This window comes from Aureococcus anophagefferens (assembly GCF_000186865.1).
Source record: "Aureococcus anophagefferens unplaced genomic scaffold AURANscaffold_9, whole genome shotgun sequence".
Lineage (NCBI taxonomy): Eukaryota > Pelagophyceae > Pelagomonadales > Pelagomonadaceae > Aureococcus > Aureococcus anophagefferens.
Genome location: NW_008705569.1, coordinates 555,992 through 578,828, shown reverse-complemented (window position 1 = coordinate 578,828; position 22,837 = coordinate 555,992). Strand labels below are relative to the sequence as shown.

Sequence of the window (22,837 nt, the reverse complement as noted above, 5' to 3'; positions counted from 1 at the left end):
GCCCGCGGCGCGTCCCAAAATCTGGAACACCTTCGACGACGCGAACGACCAGACGGCGAGCGCGGCGACCGTGCCCGCCGGCTCCGCGACGGCGCGCGCCACGAGCGCGGCGACGAGGCGGAGCAGCGCGACGAGGCCCGGCGCGCCCGAGCACAAAAATCCAGCGGCGACGAGGAACAATCGCCGCGGCAGCTTCAGGAAAGAGAAAACGACCACGGCGAACCAGCCCCAAGCGATCGCCGCGTCGGCGACGTCCGCCGAGCGCTCCAGCGCGCTTCTCATCATTTCGTTCCACGCCGCGGCGTCGCCGACGGCCTCGCTGACGGTTTCGCCGAGAGACGTCGACGACGCGACGAGGCCCTGGGCGAGCGACGCCGCGTCGCCGGCCCAGGCCTGGAGGCGCTGCGATGTTGTGGTGAGCCCCAACTGGTCCACGGCGGCGCGGGCCCAGGCGTCGAGAATCTCAGCAACCATCATGGCAGCCCACGGCAACGTGAGACTTGAAGCAACGGTGCCGCTCCGAGGCACTTTCGCGCACCAAGCTCTGTGGCCGCCGGCGGCGCCGTCGCGCGCGCACCCTACACGTCGCAAAAGATGGCCGCCGTCGCGGCGACGCCGCAGCGTCGCCTCGAGCTTTTGGCCCTCGCGCGGCGGCAGCGCCAGGCCTGGCTCGACGAGGCCCTCGGTGCGCCGGCGCCCGGGTCCGAGACGTCGCGGCGGTCGCGCGAGCTCGAGGTCGTCGAGGGCGCGACGAAGGAGGTCTTCGAGAGCGCGTCGGGCGTCGTGCGCTTCCTGGCGACGCTGCTGCCGGAGGACGAGGCCACCGCGCCGCTGCTACCGCTCGAGGACGACACCGTCGAGCGCGAGCTCCGGGTCGCGCTGCGGCCCGCGGCGGCCCGGGCCTACAGCGGCGCGGGCACGCCCGCGCGCGTCGCCGTCGTCGTCGAATTGCTCAAGCACCCGGACTGCGCCGACGTCGTCCGGAGCATGCAGCGCTTCGTCGCCAAGGTCTACGAGGCCGCCGCGGCCGAGGAGCCGGCGACGCCGTCCGACGCCGCGGCGCCGGAGCGGATCGCGTCCTTCGTGCGGCGCTGCGCGGCGGCGCTGAACGACGAGGCGCCCTGGCGCGACCAGGACGAGGCGCAGCGCGGCGCCACGGGTGAAGCGCTCGAGGCGCTGTTGTATAGGAAATTGCACGGCGCGGTCGCCGCGCCCGACGACGCGAGGGACCTCGAGCTCGCCGAGCGCCTGCGGGCGCTGAGCTTCCTGGACTGGCGCCACCTCGAGGTGTCGGGCCTGCGGCCCGACGGCGCGCGGGTCGACGAGACGGCCGCGTGGGCGGACGCGCTGGCCCTCTTCCGGAGTTTGGACGGCGCGCGGAGCCCGCGGGAGAAGGCGGAGCTGCTCGAGGCGGCGTCGCGGTCCCTCGGCCGGGCGTTGGGCAAGAGCGACGACGACGTCGCCGCCGACGACCTGCTGCCGGCGATCATTTTGGCCGTGAAGGCGGCGAACCCGGCGCGCCTCGCGTCGAACGTCGCGTACCTCGAGGCGCGCGCGCTGGGGTTCCTCATGGGCGCCGCGGGCTACGTCGCGGCCCAGTTCCTCTCGGCCGTGACGTTCCTGCGGACCGCCGACGCGAGCCAGGTCGACGGCGTCGACGCGGCGGAGTGGGCGCGGCTCCTCCGGGCCGCGCGCGACCGCGCGGCGCCGGCGCCGGCGGCCGGCGCGGCCGACGACGCCGCGCCCCTCGCGCGGGAGCGCGCCGTCGCCGCGGGCCCGCCCGTGTCCGCGCGCGACGTCCGGGCCGCGCGGCTCGCGCGGTCCGCGGCGGTCCGGAAACCGCCCGCGCCGCCGCGCGCCGCCGCGCCGCGGCGGCCCAAGAAGCCGACGTTCAAGTTCGTCGGCGCGGACCCGGACCTGCTCCCGCCCGCGGCCGTGCGCGAGCTCCTCGCCGACTACCACCGCCTCGCGGCGCGCGTCGAGGCGCTCGAGAAGCAGGTCGCGACGAGTAAGGCGCGGTGATACGAACCCGCCCGCCTCGCTTCTTGGGGCTTAGGTCGCGTCCTAGGCGCTCTCGACGGCGCTCGCGACGGACACGGGCGACGTCTCCTCGGACGGCGGCGCCTGCTTCTGCGGCGTCGCCGCGAACCCCGGCGCGACGACGGCGAGGAGCTCGTCGACCTCGGCGTCCGTCGGCGCGCGGCCCTGGGCCTTCTCGAAGGCCGCCGCCGCGCGGTCGCGCGCGGCGCGCTTCTTCGCGCGCTGCTCCTTGCCCGTCAGCGGCGCCGCGTCGTCGTCGTCGCGCTCGCCGAGCTTCGCGTCGATGACGTCGTGGAGCGACTGGAGCTCCTCGGCCGTGGGCTCGCGGCCGTTGTTCTTGGCGAAGGCCTCGGCGACGGTCTGGCGCAGCAGGTCGCGGGTTTGCTGGAGCTCCGCCGCCTCGTCGACCGCCTCCTCCTCCTCCTCGGCGACCGCGGCGACCTTCTTCACGGGCGGCGCGAGCGGCAGCGTCATGACGTCGAAGCCCTCGAGGTCGGAGTCGAAGCCCACGAGCGCCTCCAGCGACTCGTCCGCCGCGAACTTGCCGCCCTTGAGCGAAGCGACGAACGCGCGCGTCTCGTCGTCGCCGAGCATGACTTGCATGGACAGACGCGCGATCTTCTGCTTCCGCGCGGCCATCTCGAGCAGTTGGACGACGTGCTTGCCCAGGCCCTTGCGCCGGTGCGACGGCGCGATCTGGAGGTCGTGGACCATGAGCACCGTGTCGCCGAGCATCTTGTCGACGACGTCGCCCTGGACCGTGAAGCGGAAGTGGACGACGCCGACGAGCGCGCCCGCCTCCTTGAGCACGAGGAAGCGGCCGCCGTCCTCCTCGAGCTCCTTGAGCTTGTCCGCGTCGTCCCAGCCGTAGCCCGCGGCGTCGTACTTGTCCTCCATCGTGTCTTTCACGGCCTTGAACGCCCATTTCTTGGCGTCGTCCTTGAGGCGCGGCGCGAAGCTGATCTTCACGTCGAGGCCGTTGCGGTCGTACTTCATGAAGGGGCCGAGGGCCGCGCAGACGTCCTTGTCCTTGCCGTCGGCCTCGAAGAGGGCGCCGCGGAGGACGATGAGCTTCTCCTCGAGGTTGCGCGTCTCCATCTTGCGCATCTTCTTCTCGCTGAGCTTCTCGGAGCTCGAGCCGCCCTTGCTCGCGCCGCCCTTCGATTGACCGCCGCCCTGGACCATGCTATTGACTGTTGTTGTCGGCGGTCTGAGAGCTTTTGATTTTGCCGCGCCACTGCTCGATCTGAGGATGAGGTCGATCGAGTTTTGGTGCACCACCGTCAGACGCAGGGAGGTGATAGGCGCACGTGTTGAAGAGAGCCCATATTAGACTCGCCCCGCACCCGACTGTCCCGGCATCTGAGAAAGGCGGAGACAGGATGATCTAAGTCAGGCGGGAAACGAGCGCGAGCAGCGCGAGCCCGATGCCGGGCGCCGCGGCCGAGCCAAAACTTGGAGAACGCCCTCGACTTCGACGACGACGTCGTCGTCGTCGCGCCCGTCGAGCCGGAGGCGACGACGACGAACCGGCGCGAGGCGCCGCCGATGAGCCTGGACCCGCCAGCAACTTAACTGCAACATCTTCACAAGTATTGCCACAGACCGTGGCCGCAGCCCGCACAGGCCGAACAGATCGTCTGGTGCGTCCGGCTCGTCGGCCATGCGCGCGCCGCTCCTCGCCCTGGCCCTCGCCGCGGCCGCCCGGGCCGCCGCCCCGGCCCTCCGCGGGGCGGAGGCGCCCTACTTCGAGCAGCTGAGCGCCGAGCAGGACGCGGCGCGCGGGGACAGCAAGATGGAATGCGGGAGCGGCGTGGACCTCTGCGGCGTCCTGACGCTCTGCTCGGGCCTCGGGTCCGGCGCCTACGAGCACCCGGCGCCGAGCGTCCACGGCCTCTGGCCCGAGGTCGGGTCCTACGGCACGTCGCAGTGCATCGCGCCCTTGGGGAGCAAGGCCGACCCGACGTCCGTCGTCGACTGCTACTCGGCGACGGACGACGACAGCGCGGCCATCATCTCCTTCGAGACGCACGAGTGGGACAAGCACGGCCAGTGCGCCGCGGCCATCGACGCGGAGGACTTCCTCACGACGGTCTGCGACCTCGCGGAAAAACCGCTCGCGCTCATGGCGACGACGCGGACCGCCGGCGGCTCGCTCGACGACATGAAGGCGGCCGTCGAGCACGGCGGCTACGAGGTCTTCGGCACCGACGCGACGAACTCGCAGCTCCTCCTGTCGGCGTGCGCGTCGTCGGACAAGAAGTGGAAACTCGCGGCCGTCGCGGACTTCCCGACGGCGTGCGGCGACTGGGCCTTCAACTCGGCGAAGACGGCCATCGCCTGAGCCCGCCAGATCGCGGCGCCATCCGCCCCTGCCCTCTCGACCGCGCCCGCTCTCTAAATTTTTTTACCGACGGACTGTGCGCAGTGCACCGATCAAAACTCAGATTCTGATAGCCTGGATTTAAAAGTCAACATTTTTGTTGAACTTCAGCACTTTTGTTGAAGTTAAATCTTGCGATTTCCTGACCCGAACCAGCGACCGCGCGCAAAAAGTCATCGCAAACGTGCAATTAACGCGTGAATATCATCGAGCTTGCTTTGATACGACCATAACCCAATTTTGGCCGTGATTTCAGCCCGCGGACCTCCGCGACACCGCGCGCGGTCGACGTACAGCCTCTATGGACGACTAATGACTCTGGCTCCGCCGGCCGGAATTCGATGATTGATCTTTATTAATATTTCGTACGGGTGCACCTAGATGTACGTTGATCGGGGCACTGACTGTGCGCGGGCCGCCGTTCCGGATCTTAGCTCGGGATCTCGGAAAACAGGAGCTGGGCGCAGGCCACGGTGCCGACGTTGAGCAGGACCTCCGTGCCCCGCGCCGTCGCGTCCGCGAGGAGCCGCGGGAAGAACTTGGCCAGGAGCGCGTCCGCGCGCGCGCGCTCGGCGATCAGGCTCTCGGCCTCGAAGGCGCAGCCCGCGGCGTCGGCGGGCGCGAGGCGGAGGTAGTCGCCGCCCGTGGCCTCGACGAGCGCCGTCGCGCGGCGCCTCAGGCGCGGATCCGTGAACGTGAGCGAGAAGAGGTCGACCTTGGCGCAGAGGCACCCGGCCGGGCAGGGCTCCTCGGTGCCCACGACCTGGAACTGGCGGCCCGTCGCCGCGTCGACGACGTGGCCCGAGAACCAGGCCCCGAGCGCGTTTTTCTCGGGATCCAGGGGGAGCGCGAAGATCGCTTTGCCGGCGACGCCGCGGAGCGTCTCGACGACGCGGCCCGGCGCGGGCGCCGCGGACCGGTGGGTCCGCCCGACGCCGAAGTAGGGCACGGGCGCGGGCTGCCGCGCCGCGCCGGACCGCGCGCCGAGCCCCCTTCCGAAGAACGGCGTCTCCTCTCCGCAGGGCACGCACGCGCGCTTCGGCGGCGGCGGCGGCGGGGCGGGCGCGCCGAGGGCCGCGCGCGCCGGCGCCGGCGGCGAGACCTTGGGCGGGCCGTGCGTCCGTCGCTTGACCCACGGCGTCGCCGGCGGATCGTACGGAAGCGCGGCCGCGAGCGCTTCGGCGACGGACACCGCGGCGGCGGGCGGCGCGGCGGCGGCGAGCGGTTTCGTCGTCGCGGGCGGCGCGAAGGGCGACGGCGTCGTCGGGGGCGCGGCGCGGCGCATCCAGGTGGCGGCGACGGCGTCGACGCGCGCGCGCTTCGCCGGCGGCACCCCGTCGTCGTCGCCGTCGCTCATGTCGTCGACGTCGGCCCGCAGCAAGCGCTCGTCCTCGCTGTGGTCGCTGAGATCATCGCCGTCGTCCATCATGTGGCCGTCATCCATCAGCAGCACCGTTAGCGGATCAGCAGAGGGGCCTCGACTCGCGGCACGACTCCATCATCGCGCTTGATCCGGGCTCAAATTGTCTGCATGTTGCCGTCTTCAACATGGGATCCCGCCACCCCACAAACTCATGGGGATACGCTTAAAATGGGGCCGTGAGACCTCGCCTGCGCGCGCGCCGCCGGACTCCGCCGACGGCGCCTCGAAACACACAGCCCTCACGTCGCCTGCGAGGGGCCGCGGCGTCCCGCGCGAAGCGAAGGAAGGAAGCGCAGACCTGGAGGAATTTCCGGATGCTCTGGAGGAGCTCGGTTTTCACCTCGTCGGGCACGGTTGCTGCGCGGGGGCGGTGGCGTCGGAAGGCGCGGCGCCTCGAACGCGCGCGGAGGAGACGCGCCTCGGCCGCGCGGCGTGATCTCCGCGACGAGCTCGTCGACGGTGATCTTCTCGAGGCCCTTGCTCCGGATCACCTCTGCGATCGGGGGAAGCCAGCGTCGCCGGGAGGCGTCCTCGCGCGCGCGCGCGCCGGCGTCCCCGGGGCGCGCGCCCGCCGCCGCCCGCTCTCCGGCCGCGCGCGCGGCCGGCCGGGCAGGGGTCACGCGCCTTTGCAGTACTCCTTGAGCTCGTCGCGCCAGCCGCACTCGACGAGCTTCTGCCGCAGGAGCTCCTTGAGGCGCTCCTTCTCGCCGGTCTCGACGAGCTTTTGCATAATCGTCGTACGCACGGCGTCATCCTTCTGCTTCCGCTCGGCCTGCGCGCTACGCGGCGGGGGACGAGCGTGAGGGTCCTGCGACACGCGCGGGGTCGGGACGGGCCACGCACTCTCCCATTTCGACGAGCACCGGTACTCAGCGGCGGGCCAAAATCAGCTGTGATCGTTTTTGCCGCAGGGGTGAAGGTTAAAGTTGCCCCCCTTCAAGCCCCATCCTAATTCGTCGAACGAAGGTGCGCGGCGGATGCCAATGATGATGGGTTCGTCCTGGCTTCTGATGGGGCTCGCCCTCGCCGGGGCCCAGAATTCGACGTGCCCCGGGGACCTCGTCTGGAACGACTGCGGGACCCTGTGCGAGAACACGTGCGGGGCCGAGGCGGCGACGTTCTGCTCCTTTGTGTGCGTCGCGGCCTGCCAGTGCCCGCCGCACCTGCCCTGGCGCCACGACGCGGCGTCGAACTCGTGCTACGCCGACGCCGACTCCTGCCCCGCGGCGACCGTGGTCGGCGCCGACGAGGACGAGCACGGCTGCGTCGCGTCCGCGGGCTACCGCTGGTGCGAGCCCTCGGGAACGTGCGAGCGCGACTGCGGCGCCACGGCCGCGCCGACGGCGGGCCCGGGCCACACGCTTCTCGGCGGCGACCACGACGACCACGGCTGCATCGCCAGCGCGGGCTACGCCTGGTGCGACGGCCTGGGCGCGTGCGTCCGCTCGTGGGAGACGCCGTGCGTCGCCGCGACGGAAGCGCCGACGGCGGGCCCGGGCCACACGCTCCTCGGCGGCGACCACGACGACCACGGCTGCATCGCGAGCGCGGGCTACTCCTGGTGCGACTCGCTCAACGCCTGCATCCGCTCCTGGGAGACGTCGTGCGAGGCGCTCGTCGAGGAGGACGCCGCGACGCTCGCGGACGACGGCATGGTCGGCGGCGACCGCGACGAGCACGACTGCTGCGCGTCCTGCGGCTACACCTGGTGCGCCTCGAGCGGCGCCTGCGTCCGCCTCTGGGAGGAGGGCTGCGCCGCCGCCGCCGCGGCAGACGGCGACGCGGCGGACGACGACGACGACGTCGCCGGCGCCATGATGGGCGTGGTCGCCATCGTCCTCGTGCTCCTCCTCGTCGGCATCCTCGGGGGCCTCTTCGCCGTGCGCCGGAACCAGCGCGCCTGCCAGTCGCCGGAGAAGGAGATGCTCGTCGTCGGCCGCGCGCCGCCGCCGCCCGGGGACCTCCAGGCCGACGACAAGCTCAAGTGGACGGAGAACCCGGGCACGGACCTGGCCGCCGTCGACGAGGACGTCCGGGGCATCGCCGTCGTCTGAGCCCCTCCCCCCCCCGAGCGCGCCGTAAAAGGTCCGCGGACCGGGTCGTCGTGCGCGCGCTAGACTTACGCGCGCGTCGCTCTCGCCGCGGCGCGGCGCGGCGGCGCGTCCTCCGCGCTCTAGCGCGCGCGCCGCGGCGTCGATTCGATGAGAAACCTGCGCGGGGTCGCGGCGTCGCGCGGCGCCCTCGGGCCGCGGCTGCGGGCGCGGCGTCGATGCGACGGCCCCTCGGGTGGTTGATTCTTAAAATTGCACTCTTCAGCGCGGCTAGGCTGTCACACCCGATCGCTCTGCTTCCAGTAGTCATTGGTGGTTGATCTTCCTCGGGACAAAAACACTTGCCGGGGCGGACGCCGGGGGGTTGCGGTTCGTGTGTGGGGCAGGTCTTCGCGCGCTGGTAGGTGATGTATTGTCGACGCCGACGACGCGGAGCGCCGTCTACGCCCGACGACGACGCGGGGCGCCGCTATCGGTGTGCCGCTCGGCGGTCGCGCGCGGCTGCGGCTCGAGGCGCTCGCCGAAGTGGGCAAAGTGCAGTGATCTTTGCCACAGGGATCACAGGGAGCCGCGGCTGCCGCCATCGATGCGCTGGTCCGCGTCCTGGCTGCAGGCGCAGCAGCACAAGACGGTTGGAGGCCTGCGGCGACACCTCGCACAGCAGCCTGCCAAAACTGCTTGCGCAGCGCCAGGCCACGCGACGCACTGCCGGAGGCCTGCGGCGGCGCAGCGACATCATGGCCAAAATCGACCACCACGGCGGTTGCCATTGCGGCGACGTGCGGTGGACCGTGCGCGCGGCGGCATCGCTCGTCGCCTGGGACTGCAACTGCAGCGTCTGCGCGATGAAGCGGAACGTCCATTTCATCGTCCCCGCGGCGGACTTTTCGCTGCACACGCCCGCGGAGCGCCTGAGCGAGTACAACTTCGGCACGGGCGTCGCGCGCCACCTCTTTTGCAGGCGCTGCGGCGTCCAGAGCTTCTACCACCCGCGGAGCAATCCCGACGGCGTCGGCGTGACGCTGTACTGCGTCGACGAGGGCACGATCGCGGACGTCGAGATCCGGAAGTTCGACGGGCGGCACTGGGAGCGGAGCCACGCGGCCACGGGCATCGCCGCGTGCTCTAAGGTCGCGACTTAGGCCCCGGCGGTGGAGATCTCGACGGAGATGATCTTGATGTCGTCGTGGGGCTTGTCGAAGCGGTTGCAGGGCGCGCGCTCGATGGTCTGGACCGTCTCCATGCCGACGGAGACGCGGCCGAAGACCGTGTGCTTGTTGTCGAGCCAGGGCGTCGGCACCGTCGTGATGAAGAACTGGGAGCCGTTCGTGTTCGGGCCCGCGTTGGCCATGGACACGGTGAAGGGCCGGTCGTGCTTGAGCGACGGGTGGAACTCGTCCTGGAACTCGCCGCCCCAGATGGACTCGCCGCCCGTGCCGTCGCCGAGCGGGTCGCCCGTCTGGACCATGAACTGCTTGATGCAGCGGTGGAAGAGGAGGCCGTCGTAGTAGCCGTCGCGCGCGTGCGTGCAGAAGTTCTCCACGGTCTTGGGGCACTCGTTCGGGTGGAGCTTGATCTTGATGTCGCCGGCGGTCGTCCGCAGGAGCGCGTCCGTGCCGAGCGCGAGGGGCGCGCTCGCGGCCGCGCGGCGGCCGAGCTCCTCGGCGCTGGGCAGCTCGTTCTGCACGTCGCGCGCGTCGAGGTTCTCGCCGTCGAAGCCCGGGTCCGGCTCGCGGCGGCTCAGGCAGTAGAACCGCTTCCGCTTGAACGACGTGCAGAAGACGGACGGGTCCGGCGTGCCCTCCTCGGTCTGCTCGCAGCCCATGGACATGACGTTCTTCTTCGTCTCGTCGCCCGTCTCGATGGCCTTCTGGTTGCGCCGCGCCTGCTCGGCCTGCGCGTCGAGCTTCGCGGCGCCGGCGAAGACGGCGAGGGCGCCGAAGCGCTCCGACTCGTCCTTGGCGCCGACGACCGCGGCGACCCTGCCGGAGCCCGCGTGGACGACGTTGACGCCGAGCATGGCGCCGTAGAGCAGGAACTCGCCCGTCTCGTCGAAGGCGCAGTTCCAGCGGCCGAGGAACGTGCCGCGGCCCGCCTTGCTCTGGATCTCGCGCTCCGCGGCGGACCGGCGGCCGTAGGACAGGTCGTCGAGCGCGACGAGGGCCGCGAGGGCCGCGTCGCTCGGCGCGGGCGGCGGCGGCGGCGGCGCCTTCTCCTTGGCGGGCTTGACGTAGCCCTCGGGCATGGGGCCCTCGTCGTCGCTCGACGAGTCGGGCGACGACGCCTCCGCCGCCTTCGCGGCTTGTTCCTCGTGCTCCTTGATGCGGTCGCGCCACTGGGACCGCTTCGCATCCAAACTATCGACGCGCTCGTCAAGCGTGCGCAGGAGTTTGCCCGTGCGCGTGTCGAAGAGGCGCACGGTCGCGTCGGCGCACGTCACGGCGAACTTCGAGCCGTCGCGCGACCCGGCGACGCGGCACGGCGCGACCTTGGCCTTAGCCAGCGCGTAGAGGTCCGTGTCGACCTTGCGCTTGAAGGTGACGACGTCCGTCGGCAGGTCCGCCGCCGTTTCTTGGATCTTGGCGACGTTGCCCTCGTCGTCGACGCCGCCCCGCGTCTCGGGCGCGCGCCAGTACTCGAGGACCTGGGCAGCAAAAGGGTGCGAACTTCCCAACTTCAAAGGCTCCTATCTCGGTCATTTTCCGCTCGTTTCGGCTGATTTTTGGACGAGCGATCATCTCTCGGAGCGCTCTCGAAGCGTGGGTGCTGTTTCCGAAACGCGCGCGCGCGGAACACTCACGTTGAAGCGACGTTGAATCACCCTTTTGCTGCCCTGTCGAGGACGCCGCGCGCGTCCGCGGACACGCACAGGTCCAGCGCGTCGAGGAAGCACAGCGCCACGACGGGCGCCGCGGGGTGCACGCGGACGCGCGCGCACTCCTCGAAGGCCGGCGCGCCGTAGACGCGCACCGCCGCGGCCTCCGCCGCGTCGCAGACGGCGACGCGCGGCGCCGGCCGCGCCTCCGTCTGCAGCCACGCGACGCAGCCGGGCACGTAGGGCTCGGCCATCTTCTTCGTCCGCAGGATGCAGGCCATGTCGAAGGACGCGACGTCGTAGAGCTTCGCCGCGCCGTCGCCGCCCGTCGTCGCCAGCCACAGGCCGTCGAACGACGCGGCCATCTCCGACACGGGGCCGACGTGCGCGTGGTAGTGCTTGACGAACTCGATGCCCTCCTGCATCTTCTTCCAGAACTTGACGTGGCCGTCCTCCGACGCCGTCGCGAGGAACGCCGTGCGGTTCGCGACGACGGCGTGGGACACGACGTCGCGGTGCATGTAGGACGACTCGTACTGCGTCGCGCACGGCAGCGAGTCGAGGTAGCCGAGCACGGCCGCCGACGCGGCCTTGCGCCGCTTCCGCGGCGGCGCGCCGGAGGCCGACCGGCCCTCGGGGATGGCCGCGAGGGTGGTGCCACTGGTCGCCATGCTGGAGGCTCGCGGCGAGGCGGCGAGCGGCCGCGTGAATCGTGCTGTGGCAGAGCGCCTGGCGCGACGCCTCCGCGCGCCGCGACGACTCCCACCGCCGCTCGATGCGCGCCCCCGGTCGGTCCAGTAGTGAAATGACGGGCGTGCGCGAGTACGGCGCGACGACGGAAATCCGACAAGAGTGCGAAGACGAGGTTTATAATCGACTTATGGACGATGCGGTCGACACCGTCGAAGATTCCCAACAAATCGCCGGGCGAACCATGGACGCGCTCGAGTCGCAGCGGTGGCAGATACGGGAGGCGGCGGATCGCGCGCGGTCCACGCGCGGCGTCACGTCGGACGCGCGCCAGACGCTCGCGAGCATCGAATTCGAGCGCGCGAAGAAGCGGTTTTTCCTGTCCCTGATCATCGTCGCGTTGGCGATATTCGACGGCTGGTTGGCGTACCTCCTCACGAAGCACGGCGGCAACTTTAAGGGGTAGGCGCGCGCGCGCGGTTTTCGTAACGCGCGCGGATAATTTCCCGAGGGCGCGTCGATCGCGCGCGTTGTCATTTTCGTCGATGCGACTCGAGAGATGGACGCCAGAAACGTCCACTAAAGACGACCCGCGCGCGCGTCGCCGGACGGCGTTTTTCCGGCTTCAAGGAGGGATGTTACCCTTCAAGGTTGAGTTTGCCACGAGCTCTGACCGACGATGCCTCGCGCCGCTCTCGCGCTGCTCTGCGCGTGCACATGCCAGGCCTGGCTGCGCCCGACGCCGACCATGCGTCGCCCACTCACGCGCACCGTCGACGTCGCGCGCCGCGCGCAGCCCAACGCCGACGCCGACGCGAGCGCTCCCATGAGCGACGGCCGGCGCACGGCCCTGCTCGCGTCGCTCGTCGCCGTCTACACGTCGAACCAGTGGTGCCGGAGCCTCCTCTTCTCCACCGTCGACTTCGGGAGCGACGACGGCGTCCGGTTCGTCAACGCGGCGCTCGGCCTCTCGCGGTCCGACTACGCGATTCTGGGCACGCTGGCGTTCAACGTGCTCTTCGGCGGCTGCTCGCTCGCCGCGGGCGCCGTCGTCGACCGCGCCGACGCGGCGAAGCTCACGTGGCTGAGCTGCGGCGTCTGGTCCCTGGCGACGGTCGCCAGCGGGTCCTGCGAGTCCTTTGCGCAGCTCGCGCTCTGCCGCGCGGCGCAGGGCGTCGCGATGGCGGCGACGGCGCCCGCGGGCTACGCCCTGATCGGCCGGGCCTTCCCCCCGGACAAACTGGCGACGGCGACGTCGCGCTACGCGGCGGCGGTGAGCGTCGGGGGGGCGCTCGCGTCCGCGTCCGTGCTTTTGGACGACGCGCTGGGCTGGCGCCGGACCTTCGAGGTCGTCGGCGCCGCGGGCCTGGCCGTCGCCGCCGCGGCGGCGGTCGCGCTGCCCGGCGAGCGCGTCGGCACGAGCGCGGCGACCGGGAGCACGGCGGCGGGCGGCGGCGGCTTCGGGGACCTGCTCGCGTCGCCGGCGACGCTCTTGCTGCTCGCGGCGACGGCCGCGCGGTTCTGCGCGGGCTTCACCATCGCCGTCTGGGCGCTGCCCTGCCTGCGGTCGGCCTTCCCCGCGCGCGCCGCGGACCTGGGCCTGGGCTACGCCTTCGTCGTCGGCGGCGCGGGCTTCGCGTCGGCTTTGCTCGGCGGCGCGGCGGCCGACGCTTTGGCGGCGCGCGCGCCGCCGGGCCGCGAGAAGGCCGCGCGGGCGCTCGTGCCCGTCGTCGGGTCGCTGCTCGCCGCGCCGCTCTGGGTCGCGGCGCTGCTCCGGGCGCCGACCTTCGAGTGGGCCGTCGGGCTCCTGGCCTTGGAGTTCCTCGCCGCGGAGTGCTGGATCGGCCCGACGACCGCGCTCATCCAGGCCGAGGTCGCGCCGCGGTCCCGGGGCCTGGCCCAGGGCACCTTCACGTCCCTGACGCTCCTCGGGTCCCTGGCGCCGCTCGCGGCGGGCAAAGCGCTCGACGCGGACGCGACGCTCGACGCGGGCGTCCTCGTGTCCGCGGTCGTCGCGGGCGCCTACGTCGTCTCCGCGCTGCTCTTCCTCGGGGCCGCGGCCGCGCTGGACACGGAACCTAAGGTGGAGTAAATATTACGATCCGAGCGACGCCGCGAGGCGCCTCGACGCCGTCCCGGGGCCGTCGAGAAATTTGGCCCACTTGTCCTGCACGGACAGCTCGGCCCACGGCGCGTCGCCGAACGCCAGGACGACGACGGTCGCGCGCGCGGCGCCGCGCAGCACCACCGTCGCCGCGGCGTCGACGAAGGCCGTGTCGCCGCGCTGGAGCGTCGTTGTTTCGCCGCCGGCGACGCACGCGAGGCCGCCGCAGGCCGCGCAGGCGCCGCGCGTTGTGTGCGCGACGGCCCAGCCCGCGTCGCGTCCAAAGGGCGATGCGAGCTCCACGTCCTCGCCGTCGACGCAGCAGCCCCAGACGTAGACCTCCGCGCGGACGCGGAGCGAGCCGCCCGCCGCCGTCGGCGACAGGAGCAGCGTCTTCGGCCTGTCCAGCCAGTCGAAGTCGCGGCATTCGTGCGAGGGCGCGAGGCCGGCTTCGTTCGGTTCGACCCAGATCTGGAGGAGATGGCATTCGTCGTCTTTCGAGGCGTTGCGCTCCGAGTGGCGGACGCCCGCGCCGGCGGACGTGAGCTGCACCGCGCCCGCGGGGACGTCGGCGCCGTTGCCGAGGTCGTCGGCGTGGCGGAGGCGGCCCGCGAGCACGACGCTGAAGATCTCGTACTCCGCGTGGCCGTGCTCGTCGAAGCCGCGGCCCCCGGCCGCGAGCCGGTCCTCGTTGAGCACGCGGCAGGTGCGGAAGTTGCGGCCGTGGGCGGCGCAGGCCGGCAGTTTCAGGTCCGCAAAGTCGAAGCAGTGCGTGGCTTCGCAGTCGCTGTTTTTGTCGAAGGCGGCGAGGCGCTCCTTTTGGCGGCGCACGCGGATCATTGTCGCGGTCGGGGCAGCGTCTCCCATCGCCTTGCGACGGTGCAAGAAAACGGTGGTGAAGTGAGGTGTCTGATGTGGCAAGAGCCACGCAAAGAGCAGGCCAGTCTCGTCGCATCACCGCGGCGCCCGCACCGCAGTCCCAGCAGAGAGCCGCGTTTCAGCCATGGCCCGCCTCGCGCTCGTCGTCGCCGCCTGCGCGCTCGCGCTCGGCGGCTCTCTCCAGCTGAACAAACCCACGACCGTCGCCCCCCGCGCCGCCGCCAAGACGGCGCTCGGCGCCGGCTTCGGCACGGACGTGCGCAAGGCCAAGAAGGGCGGGAAGAAGTCGCGCAGCTCGGCCGCGGGCCTGACGACGGACAACGGCTGGGTGCCGCTCGTCGAGCTCGAGTGCTCGCTCGAGGCGGGCGAGGCGCGCGCGGTCGGCCGGTCGATCACGGGCAAGCCCTACCTCGTGCGGCGGAAGCAGGACGGCGACGTCGTCGCCACGTCCTGCGAGTGCGGCCGCTGCGAGTACCCGCTCACGAAGAGCGAGACCCAGGTCGTCGACGGCGTCGAACAGGTGCTATGCGAGATGTGCGGCGCCGCATACTCGCTCGACGACGGCGCGGGCGTCGCGTCGGAGGCCAAGGGCAACCCCCTCTTCGGCGCGCTCCTGCGGAACAAGCCGGACAAGCCGCTGAGCGTCTACCCGACCAAGGAGCTCGACGGCGGCGCGGTCTACGTCAACATCACGCCCAAGTCCCGCAAGGCCGCGGCCATCGACGCCATGTAGGGCGGGCGGGGGTCTAAGGGCGCTGATATCGGGCGGTGTTTATGGGGCGCCCGGATGTAGTCCCGGGGTGCTGCTGTCCAGTTCTACGCCGTAGGTACCATGGTGATCACCGAGTCGAAGACGGCGCGCGCCACCTCGCGGACACGCCGCCCTCGCCAGACTTACGAGCCACCACCGCTGCGACGGCTAGTCGGCGTCCCCGCATCCGCCCGCCTCGCTCGGTTCGAGGCCTGGTTCGCCGACGCCTTCGCCGAGTACACGACGAGCCGCGGCGTGACCGAATCGCCAAATTTTGCCGGCCGCGGGCGCCTGTGTCACTTTTGACGATCATCCGCTCCCGCACCGCACGGAGTTGCTTCTCACGCCCCCATTGTACAGCGCCGCCCCGCGTCCCGTCATGGTGTCCCCCCTCTCCTCGAACGTCGCCCGAAAAATCGAGCGCTCGCGACGGGTTTCGTCCCAAAACGGGCGACCCGGCGCCCGGGCGGCGGGCGAGTCAAACGGCTCTGCTTCGTCCTCGAGTCCTCGGTGCACGCCAAGCGCATCCAAGCCCGGCCGCCGACGTCGCGGCCCGCCGTCGGCGTGGTCCGCGGCGGGCACCTCGACGACGCGGAAGAGCGACTCGCTCTTCCGCGGCGCGTCCGGCGGCCGAACGCGCCGGGACCAACGTCGTCTCGTCCGTCGATCGTCGCCGCGCAACGCGTTCCCGACCCCCCCGCCGCCACCGCAGGCGCCGCGAGCTCAACGATGAACGCCGTCCTTGCGCTCCTGCTGGTGTGTGCTTGCGCCGGGTGCGCGTCCGCGGCGCCGACGCTTCTCCTCGCGGCCTGCACGATGAAAGAGCGTGGCGTAATGGCCAAGGAGTTCTCGGAGATGATTGGCGTTGCCTGTAATACGTTGACGGACTTTGACATCCAACTCGTCGTCGATGCCGACATGAGGACATGGGTCGATAAACTCCCACAACTCTGCGATCGCGTCGACCTCGCAACGCTGAATATGACGCTGAATATGAAGGAGGGGACCCTAGAACATATGCGCGAAGTTCGCTCCTTCAAAGTCCGGGCCATCGAGAAGTATGCCCGTATCCACGCGAGCAACGGGCTCATCTACTTGGATAACGACGTGCATATTCAACCCCGCGCGCAAGCCGACTTTCTCGCCGTGTTCCAAGCGATGCGCTCGGCGCACGCGTCTGTGGCCCTCCGCCGCGCAAAATGTTGCATACCAAAAGGCCACGAGGTTGCCGGAATCCCGAACACGTTCTGCGAACGCCAAGGTGGGACGATGTTTTTACATGGCGCGAGTGGGACTGAATTCGCGCAAGCGTGGACGAGGGAGTTGAGCAAAAATGTTTCGCCGGATGGCCACGATCAAGTCTCGCTCCGCAAGGTGCTGTGGGATTTTACGCTCGCAGATCACAACCTACTCTACGATCTCCCCGAACAGCTCATTTGCAAGTTATATGCATGCGACTCCTGCGCCGTCGTCCACGGCCACCGCACCAAGGCGGGGGGGAAGGCGTGCAAACCCGAAGCCAACCGACAGCTGGTCATCGGCGAGTCTGAGATGACCCAGACGTCAAACCGGCGACTTCGAGGGGGAGGTTCATGCCTCCAATGGTAAGACACCAAAACGGTTCTGCGGCGTCATGTGCCACTGGCCCGGGGACGCCTCCGGGGGTGCCGCGGCCTTACGCCTCCCCCCGCTCCCGATTCACCGCGTCATGGCCTCCGGCACGGGCTCCACGCCGCCGCCGTCGCCGCTGCGCCGCCGGAAGTTCACGCACGCCGTGCGCTTCGGCGTGCCGTCGTCGTCGTCGTCGTCGCTGTCGTCCACGCGCCGCGAGGCGCCCATCGCCGAGAGGCAGGAGACGCGGTCCGGCGTATTCGCCTTGCTCCGGAAGATGTTCGCCGCGCGCAGCACGGTCGCCGCCGTGCCGACGCCGCCGGCCATCTGCTTGGGCCGGTCCAGCGCGCGCGCGGCGAACGCGCGCCGCGTGACGCGGAGCCGGACGTCGCCCGCGGCGCCCGCGCGGCCGGGCGGCGCCGCGAGCGGCGCCCAGACCGCGCCGCCGACGGCGTCGTCGACGTCGCGCAGCGGGAAGGTCGCCGCGCCCAGGTGCTCGCTCGCGCCGTGGGGGTCCGCGTCGTAGACGTCGACGCGCAACGTCGCGCCGTCGGCGGAGAAGTCCGCGTACTCGCCGCGGCTCTCGCCCAGCGCGACGCCGCCGCAGAACTCGTGGCTCTCGAACCACTGGGGGTCCAGCGTGTGCTTGATGGTCCGCGTCGAGAACGTCTCGCCGCCTAATCGCGCGACGGCGTAGGGGTCGCTCAGCCCGTCGTCGTCCGCCGCCGTCAGTCCCCGCGCCTCCAAAATCTCCACGACGACCGTCGCGCCCGAGTAGAGGTCGACGGCGTCGCCGTTCTCGCCCGCGGACCGGAGCGCCGCGCCGTCGAGGCCCAGGGCCGCCGACGCGGCCTCGAGCGCCGCGACCCACGACGACGCGTCGGCGTCGAGGGGCGCGAAGCGCCAGGGCTTGGACGCGCCCGTCCTCACCTCGACGACGGCCTGCTTCTTCTTCTCCTCGAGGATGGACACGGCGGCGTCGGGCGAGAGCCGCACCTCGCCGCGCGCGGCCTCGGCGTCGTCCGTGGACGCGGGCTTGCCGTAGCGGAGCGCGGCCGCGAGCCTGGGCAGGAAATAAAATAGTCAACACGACTTCAATGTGCGCGTATGCGACCGCGAATTCTTCTGTCGTGCTTCGAGAATTCGACGAGAGCAATCGATCCGTCCAAAAATCAGCCGATTCGACTTCGATGTGACCGAGCTCGAGAGTTCCGAAGTTTGGCGGGGGGGGCACAAACCAGTGGTTGGAATCCACACTGGTGCTCGCCGGAAGCCGTCCGCGGTCAGGTCGAGCTCGAGCTCGAGCTCGAGCCAGCGGTGCGACCAGCGCTTGAAGCCGCCGAAGCCCTCCTTGAGGATGGCGCCCCGCTTGAGGAGCGCGCGGCCGCGCGTCCGGAGGCCGGCCGCGGCGGCCGCGCCGAGCGCGGCCTCGACGGCGCAGGGCCCCGCGGCGGCGAGCGACTCGCTCCGCGCGCGGCGCGGCGACGTCGGGGTCGGCGCCGCGCCCTCCTCGCCGACGGCGGGGAAGTCCGCCGCCGCCGGGAGGAGCGCGCCGTAGGCGACCTCGAGCCGCACGCGCGGCGGCCCCGCGCCGCCGTAGCGCAGCTTCCCCGCGCCCTTGGACGGCGGCTCGAGGCGCAGCCAGAAGGCGCGCGTGGACCCGCGGGCCAGGTCCCGCAGCAGCCGGCCGCCGAGCCACGCGGAGCCCAGCGGGTCCGGCTCGCCGCCGAGGTCGTAGTCGAACACGGAGATGCGGACGCGGTCGACGGCGGGGTCCGCGATGGTCAGCGTGAAGACCTCGCCGTCCCAGGTCGGGTTCAGCGTCTTCGACTTCGTCGCCGTGCGCAGCGTCTCGCGCGCCTCGAAGCCGCCACCCGCGTCCGCGCCGCCGACCTCGACGACGACGAAGGGATCCGACTTGCCGTCGAGGTCCGCGCCGGGCAGGTCGCGCGCCCGGTCCACGGTCAGCCGCAGCACGCCGTGCGCCACGGCCGGCGGCACGTCCCAGGGGTGCCACCACTCGTCGAGCGGGAACGACAGGCGCCGCGGCCAGACCATGAGGCCGTCGATGACGCCCTCGAGCGCGTTCGACACGAGCGCCGGGATGGAGGGCAGGCCCGTGATGTCGCCCGAGATCACCGAGAGCCCGAAGTCCAGGACCTCCGGCTTCCGCGCGAACGCGACGTCGACCAGCGCCGCGAACGGCGACCGGTCGCCGAGCACGCAGCGCACGCGCAGCGTCGCCTTGAAGGACACGTGGTCCAGGCCCAGGGGCACGGACGCGCCGATCCAGCCGCCGCCGAGCCGCGCGGACAGGTCGACGTCGACGCCGGACCCGCGCCAGTCGACGTCGAGGTCGAGCATGACGACGCCGTCCTCCGCGAGGCGCACGGGCACGACGCGGCGCACGCGCGGCGCCGCCGCGCCGAGCTGGAACGTCTTGAAGGTGAACGAGTCGATGGGTCCCAAGGGCACGAGGCCGTCGAGCACGCCGGCCAACACGCCCTCGAGCCAGCCGCTGATCTTCGCGTGGTACGTGGCCCAGACCGTCGTCAGCGCCTGGTCCAGCCACGTGCGGCAGTCCAGCTCCTCGAGGAGGATCTTCTCGCGGGGCGAGATCTTGACGCCGCTCGCGAGCGCCGCCTCGCGGAACCGCTGGTCCAGGTCCTCGGCCTCGCGCTCCTTCCGGGCCGCCGCGAGCGACGCCGCGCGCCGCTCCCCGAGGTAGGACGTCAGCGCGAGGAGCGCCGCGATCGCACTCGTGACGACGAGCGGGCAGCCCGCGCGCTCGAGGACCACGCCGACGGCGAGGGCGGCGGGGAGAGCCCACATGCTCTACTACTACCTCAACCTCACGTCGTGGGGCGCGAACAACTGCGTCGCCGTCGCGCTCGGCCCGACGGTCTACGTCTGGAACGCGGCGTCGGGCTCCATCACGGAGCTCCTCACGCTCGAGGAGGCTCGGAATGCGCGTTGATTGGCTCCCCCCGCCCTTCACGGTGCAGGGCAAGCTTCCTACTCCAGCCCCCCCAGGACGCGCGGCTCGGCGGAGAGGTCGTGGGCCGCGTCGTAGAAGCGGGCCTGGGCGTCGTAGGCGCCGTTCTCGACGATGGCGTCGACGGCCGCGTTCACGTCGAGGACGACGGACCACTCGCCCGGCCGGCCCGGGGACCGCGGCCGGAGCTCGACGACGCAGCCGAAGGTCGCGTTGCGCACGCGCTGGCGCCGCACCTTGCGCGGGTCGCGCTGCGTCTTCGCGCGCCGCGCCGCCTCGCGGTCGCTCAGCGTCACGATCTCGAAGTCGCCGAGCACGGGCGCGAGCGCCGCGTCGTCGACGAGCTCCGCGAGCGACCGCGCGTGCGCGGACCTAGGAACGTGTGATTCAACGTCGCTTCAACGTGAGTGTTCCACGCGCGCGCGTTCCAGAGAAATGATCGACGCTTCGAGGTCGTTCCGAGCGATGATCGCTCGTCCAAAAGTCAGCCGAAACGAGTGGAAAACGACCGAGATGGGAGCTTTCAAAGTTGGGAACGTCGCGCCCTTTTCCCACGCGTGCGCGGACGCGAGGAGCTGGACGCCCCGCTTGCCCACGTCCGCCGCCGCCAGGGCCGCCGCGCGGTCCACGAGCTCGTCGACGACGATGGCCGCGGGCGTGTGGTTCCGCAGCACGCGGAGCATGGCCTCGTGGAGCGCCTCGCCCTGGCACGGGTACCGCTCCGCCGGCCGGAGGCTCGCGTGCGCCGCCAGCCCGTCGCCGCCGAGCTCCAGGCTCTGATCCACGACCCAGCAGTCGCCGACGGGCGCGTGCCGCTCGCGGTACGCGCCCACGAGCGCCGCCGCGTCGCGGAGCGCCGTCGACTTGCCCGCGCCCGGCGCGCCCAGAAACAGCACGGACTCGCCGCGCCGGAGCACGTCGCTCAGGCGGTGCGCGGCGCCGGCCACGTGGCGGCCAACTCTCAAACTCAGCGCCGCGACGGCGCCGCGGTGCAGCACGCGCGAGACGCGGTGGAGCTGGCCGGGGAGCGCCGCGCGTTCTGTCGCCGCGTCGAACGTGAGCGGCGCGCAAGCCCGCGCGAGGTCCTCGGCCGTCAGGAGCGGCGCGCCGCCGACGGTGACGACCGCCGGGTTCGCCCCGCCGAACTGGAGCCGCGGCGGCCGCCCCGCGGCGAGCTTGACGTCGACGAGCGCGCCGTAGGGATCCTCCGCGTCGCGCGCCTCGAGCGCGGCGGTCACGCCGGGCCGCGCCTTCGCCGGGACCATGGCCAACAACGGAAACACGTCGCAGGCCGCCTTCGGGGCGCAGGCGCGCGGCACCTCCGCGGGCCAGCGCGCGAGGAACGTCGAGGTCGCGTGGACGAGCCGCGCGGACGTCGACGGCGGCGGCGGCGCCGCCGCGGGCTCGCCCGCGGCCTCGTCGTCGTCGTCGCCGTCGTCGTCCGCGGTCGGCAGGGGCGGCAGCGCCCTGAGCGCCGTGGAGCCGTAGCGCGCCTTGAGCCAGTTGAAGAGCAGCGCGTGGCCCGGGTCGGACGCGGGCGGCGCGGCCGCGGCGCGGCAGTGGCCCCCGAGCCGCAGGAGCTTGTCCTCGAAGGACGACCCGTCGAAGGACCGGTTGCCGCCGCGGCAGCGGCAGGCGCGGACGACGCGGAGCGTGCCGTAGGAGTGGGGCCGCAGGGGGCACGGGAGCGGCCGGTTCTTGCCCACGTTGAGCGCGTGCTCGTAGCCGTCCGCGTCGAGCACCTGGGCAGCAAAAGGGTGCGAAATTCCCAACTTCAAAGGCTCCTATCTCGGTCGTTTTCCGCTCGTTTCGGCTGATTTTTGGACGAGCGATCATCTCTCGGAACGGTCTCGAAGCGTGGGTGCTGTTTGCGAAACGCGCGCGCGCGGAACACTCACGTTGAAGCGACGTTGAATCACCCTTTTGCTGCCCTGTCGAGCACGTCCTTCTCGAGCCAGTCGCGGAGCGCGCCGTAGAACTCGGCCCGGCGCGCGTCCTCGGCGTCGCTGTCGCTCTGCGGCGACTGGAACGACGACGCCGTCGGGCTCCACGCGACGCGGCGGTCCGGCGACCGGCCCCGCGCGTCCGGCGACCGGCTCCGCGCGCGGCCCCACGCGCCCGCGTCCGGCGACGCGCGGCCCCAGCCGCCCGCGTGCGACGACGGCGTGCCCCAGCCGTCGGCCGGCGGCGGCGGCGACGCCGCGGGCCGCGGCGGCGGCGACCGCGACCGCTCCGCGACTGCCCGCGGCGCCGCGGCCGGCGGCGACCGCCGCGCTCGCGCTCCACGGCCGACGCCACCTCGGGCCGGTCGTAGAGCTGCAGCAGCGCGTAGGCGTCCAGCGCCGCGTACGCGACGGCCGCCTCGGTCAGCGGGCGCCGTCGCCAGTCGAGGTCGCGCGGCGACTTGTCGAGGCGCCGCCCGAGGAACTTGGCGGCGCACTCCGCGAGGCCGTAGCCCCGCAGCTCGTCGTAGTCCGCCTCCCAGCCGCCGGCCCTGGCGCAGGCGACGCGCACGTCGACGTAGCGCGTGACGCGCGCGGGGAAGACGAGGCCGCGCCGGCGCCACGCGGCCCGCAGGTGGGGCAGGTCGTTGGCCTCGCCGTCGAAGCCCAGCACGACGACGTGGCGGCTCGCGAAGGCGAGGTCCGCGACGTCGGCGAGGAGCTTGTGCACGGCGGGCGTCGTCGGCAGCGCGAGCAGGTCCACCAAGACGACGAGGCCGCGCGTCGCCAACTGGAGCAACGACGCGCCCTCGTGCGCGGCGTTCGCGCCCCACTCGCAGTCGACGGCGACCTGGCCCTCGCGCACCATGGAGACCATGAGCTGCGAGATGACCTGCTCGGCGCGCTCGCCCGTGTCGACGAGGTGGCGGTTCACCGCGGGCAGGATCATCTGTTCTAGAGCTTCTGCCATGGTATCCAAGTCGGTTGCGAAACTCGGCTCTTCGTCTGGCGCCGCCCGCCGCTCCGGAAAACTCTGCGCGCTGCCCCGCGACGACGCGGCGCGCTCGCGGTGTAGGACTGACTGGAAATATCCAAAGCGGGTTTCGAGCCTCGGCTCTGCGTAATATGCCGCCGCGCTGCTCGAATTCGTTC

The 22,837-nt window shown here is 71.7% G+C and overlaps 7 protein-coding genes across 7 annotated transcripts; 4 read left to right on the top strand and 3 right to left on the bottom strand.

Moving 5' to 3' along the window:
• Window positions 1–3,673: 3,673 nt before the first annotated feature.
• Window positions 3,674–4,453, top strand: AURANDRAFT_71634 (hypothetical protein; the record flags this gene model as incomplete). The annotated part of the gene is made up of 1 exon (XM_009038856.1): window positions 3,674–4,453. One exon carries the CDS (start codon window positions 3,704–3,706, stop codon window positions 4,382–4,384), a length of 681 nt encoding a protein of 226 aa, XP_009037104.1.
• A 400-nt stretch (window positions 4,454–4,853) lies between these two features.
• Window positions 4,854–5,849, bottom strand: AURANDRAFT_64173 (hypothetical protein; the record flags this gene model as incomplete). The annotated part of the gene is made up of 1 exon (XM_009038677.1): window positions 4,854–5,849. One exon carries the CDS (start codon window positions 5,847–5,849, stop codon window positions 4,854–4,856), a length of 996 nt encoding a protein of 331 aa, XP_009036925.1.
• Window positions 5,850–6,823: 974 nt separating this feature from the next.
• On the top strand, window positions 6,824–7,900 carry AURANDRAFT_64172 (hypothetical protein; the record flags this gene model as incomplete). Its single annotated transcript, XM_009038857.1, has 1 exon — window positions 6,824–7,900. One exon carries the CDS (start codon window positions 6,824–6,826, stop codon window positions 7,898–7,900), a length of 1,077 nt encoding a protein of 358 aa, XP_009037105.1.
• A 734-nt stretch (window positions 7,901–8,634) lies between these two features.
• On the top strand, window positions 8,635–9,039 carry AURANDRAFT_26337 (hypothetical protein; the record flags this gene model as incomplete). The annotated part of the gene is made up of 1 exon (XM_009038858.1): window positions 8,635–9,039. One exon carries the CDS (start codon window positions 8,635–8,637, stop codon window positions 9,037–9,039), a length of 405 nt encoding a protein of 134 aa, XP_009037106.1.
• On the bottom strand, window positions 9,036–11,383 carry AURANDRAFT_53657 (hypothetical protein; the record flags this gene model as incomplete). Its single annotated transcript, XM_009038676.1, has 3 exons — window positions 9,036–10,077; window positions 10,234–10,475; window positions 10,742–11,383. 3 exons carry the CDS (start codon window positions 11,381–11,383, stop codon window positions 9,036–9,038), a joined length of 1,926 nt encoding a protein of 641 aa, XP_009036924.1.
• Window positions 11,384–12,081: 698 nt separating this feature from the next.
• Window positions 12,082–15,118, top strand: AURANDRAFT_64170 (hypothetical protein; the record flags this gene model as incomplete). Its single annotated transcript, XM_009038859.1, has 2 exons — window positions 12,082–13,485; window positions 14,612–15,118. 2 exons carry the CDS (start codon window positions 12,082–12,084, stop codon window positions 15,116–15,118), a joined length of 1,911 nt encoding a protein of 636 aa, XP_009037107.1.
• A 1,716-nt stretch (window positions 15,119–16,834) lies between these two features.
• Window positions 16,835–22,655, bottom strand: AURANDRAFT_71632 (hypothetical protein; the record flags this gene model as incomplete). The annotated part of the gene is made up of 6 exons (XM_009038675.1): window positions 16,835–17,810; window positions 18,003–19,582; window positions 19,784–20,114; window positions 20,280–21,484; window positions 21,685–21,980; window positions 22,010–22,655. The coding sequence occupies 6 exons, from the start codon at window positions 22,653–22,655 to the stop codon at window positions 16,835–16,837; spliced, it is 5,034 nt and encodes a 1,677-aa protein (XP_009036923.1).
• Window positions 22,656–22,837: the final 182 nt, after the last annotated feature.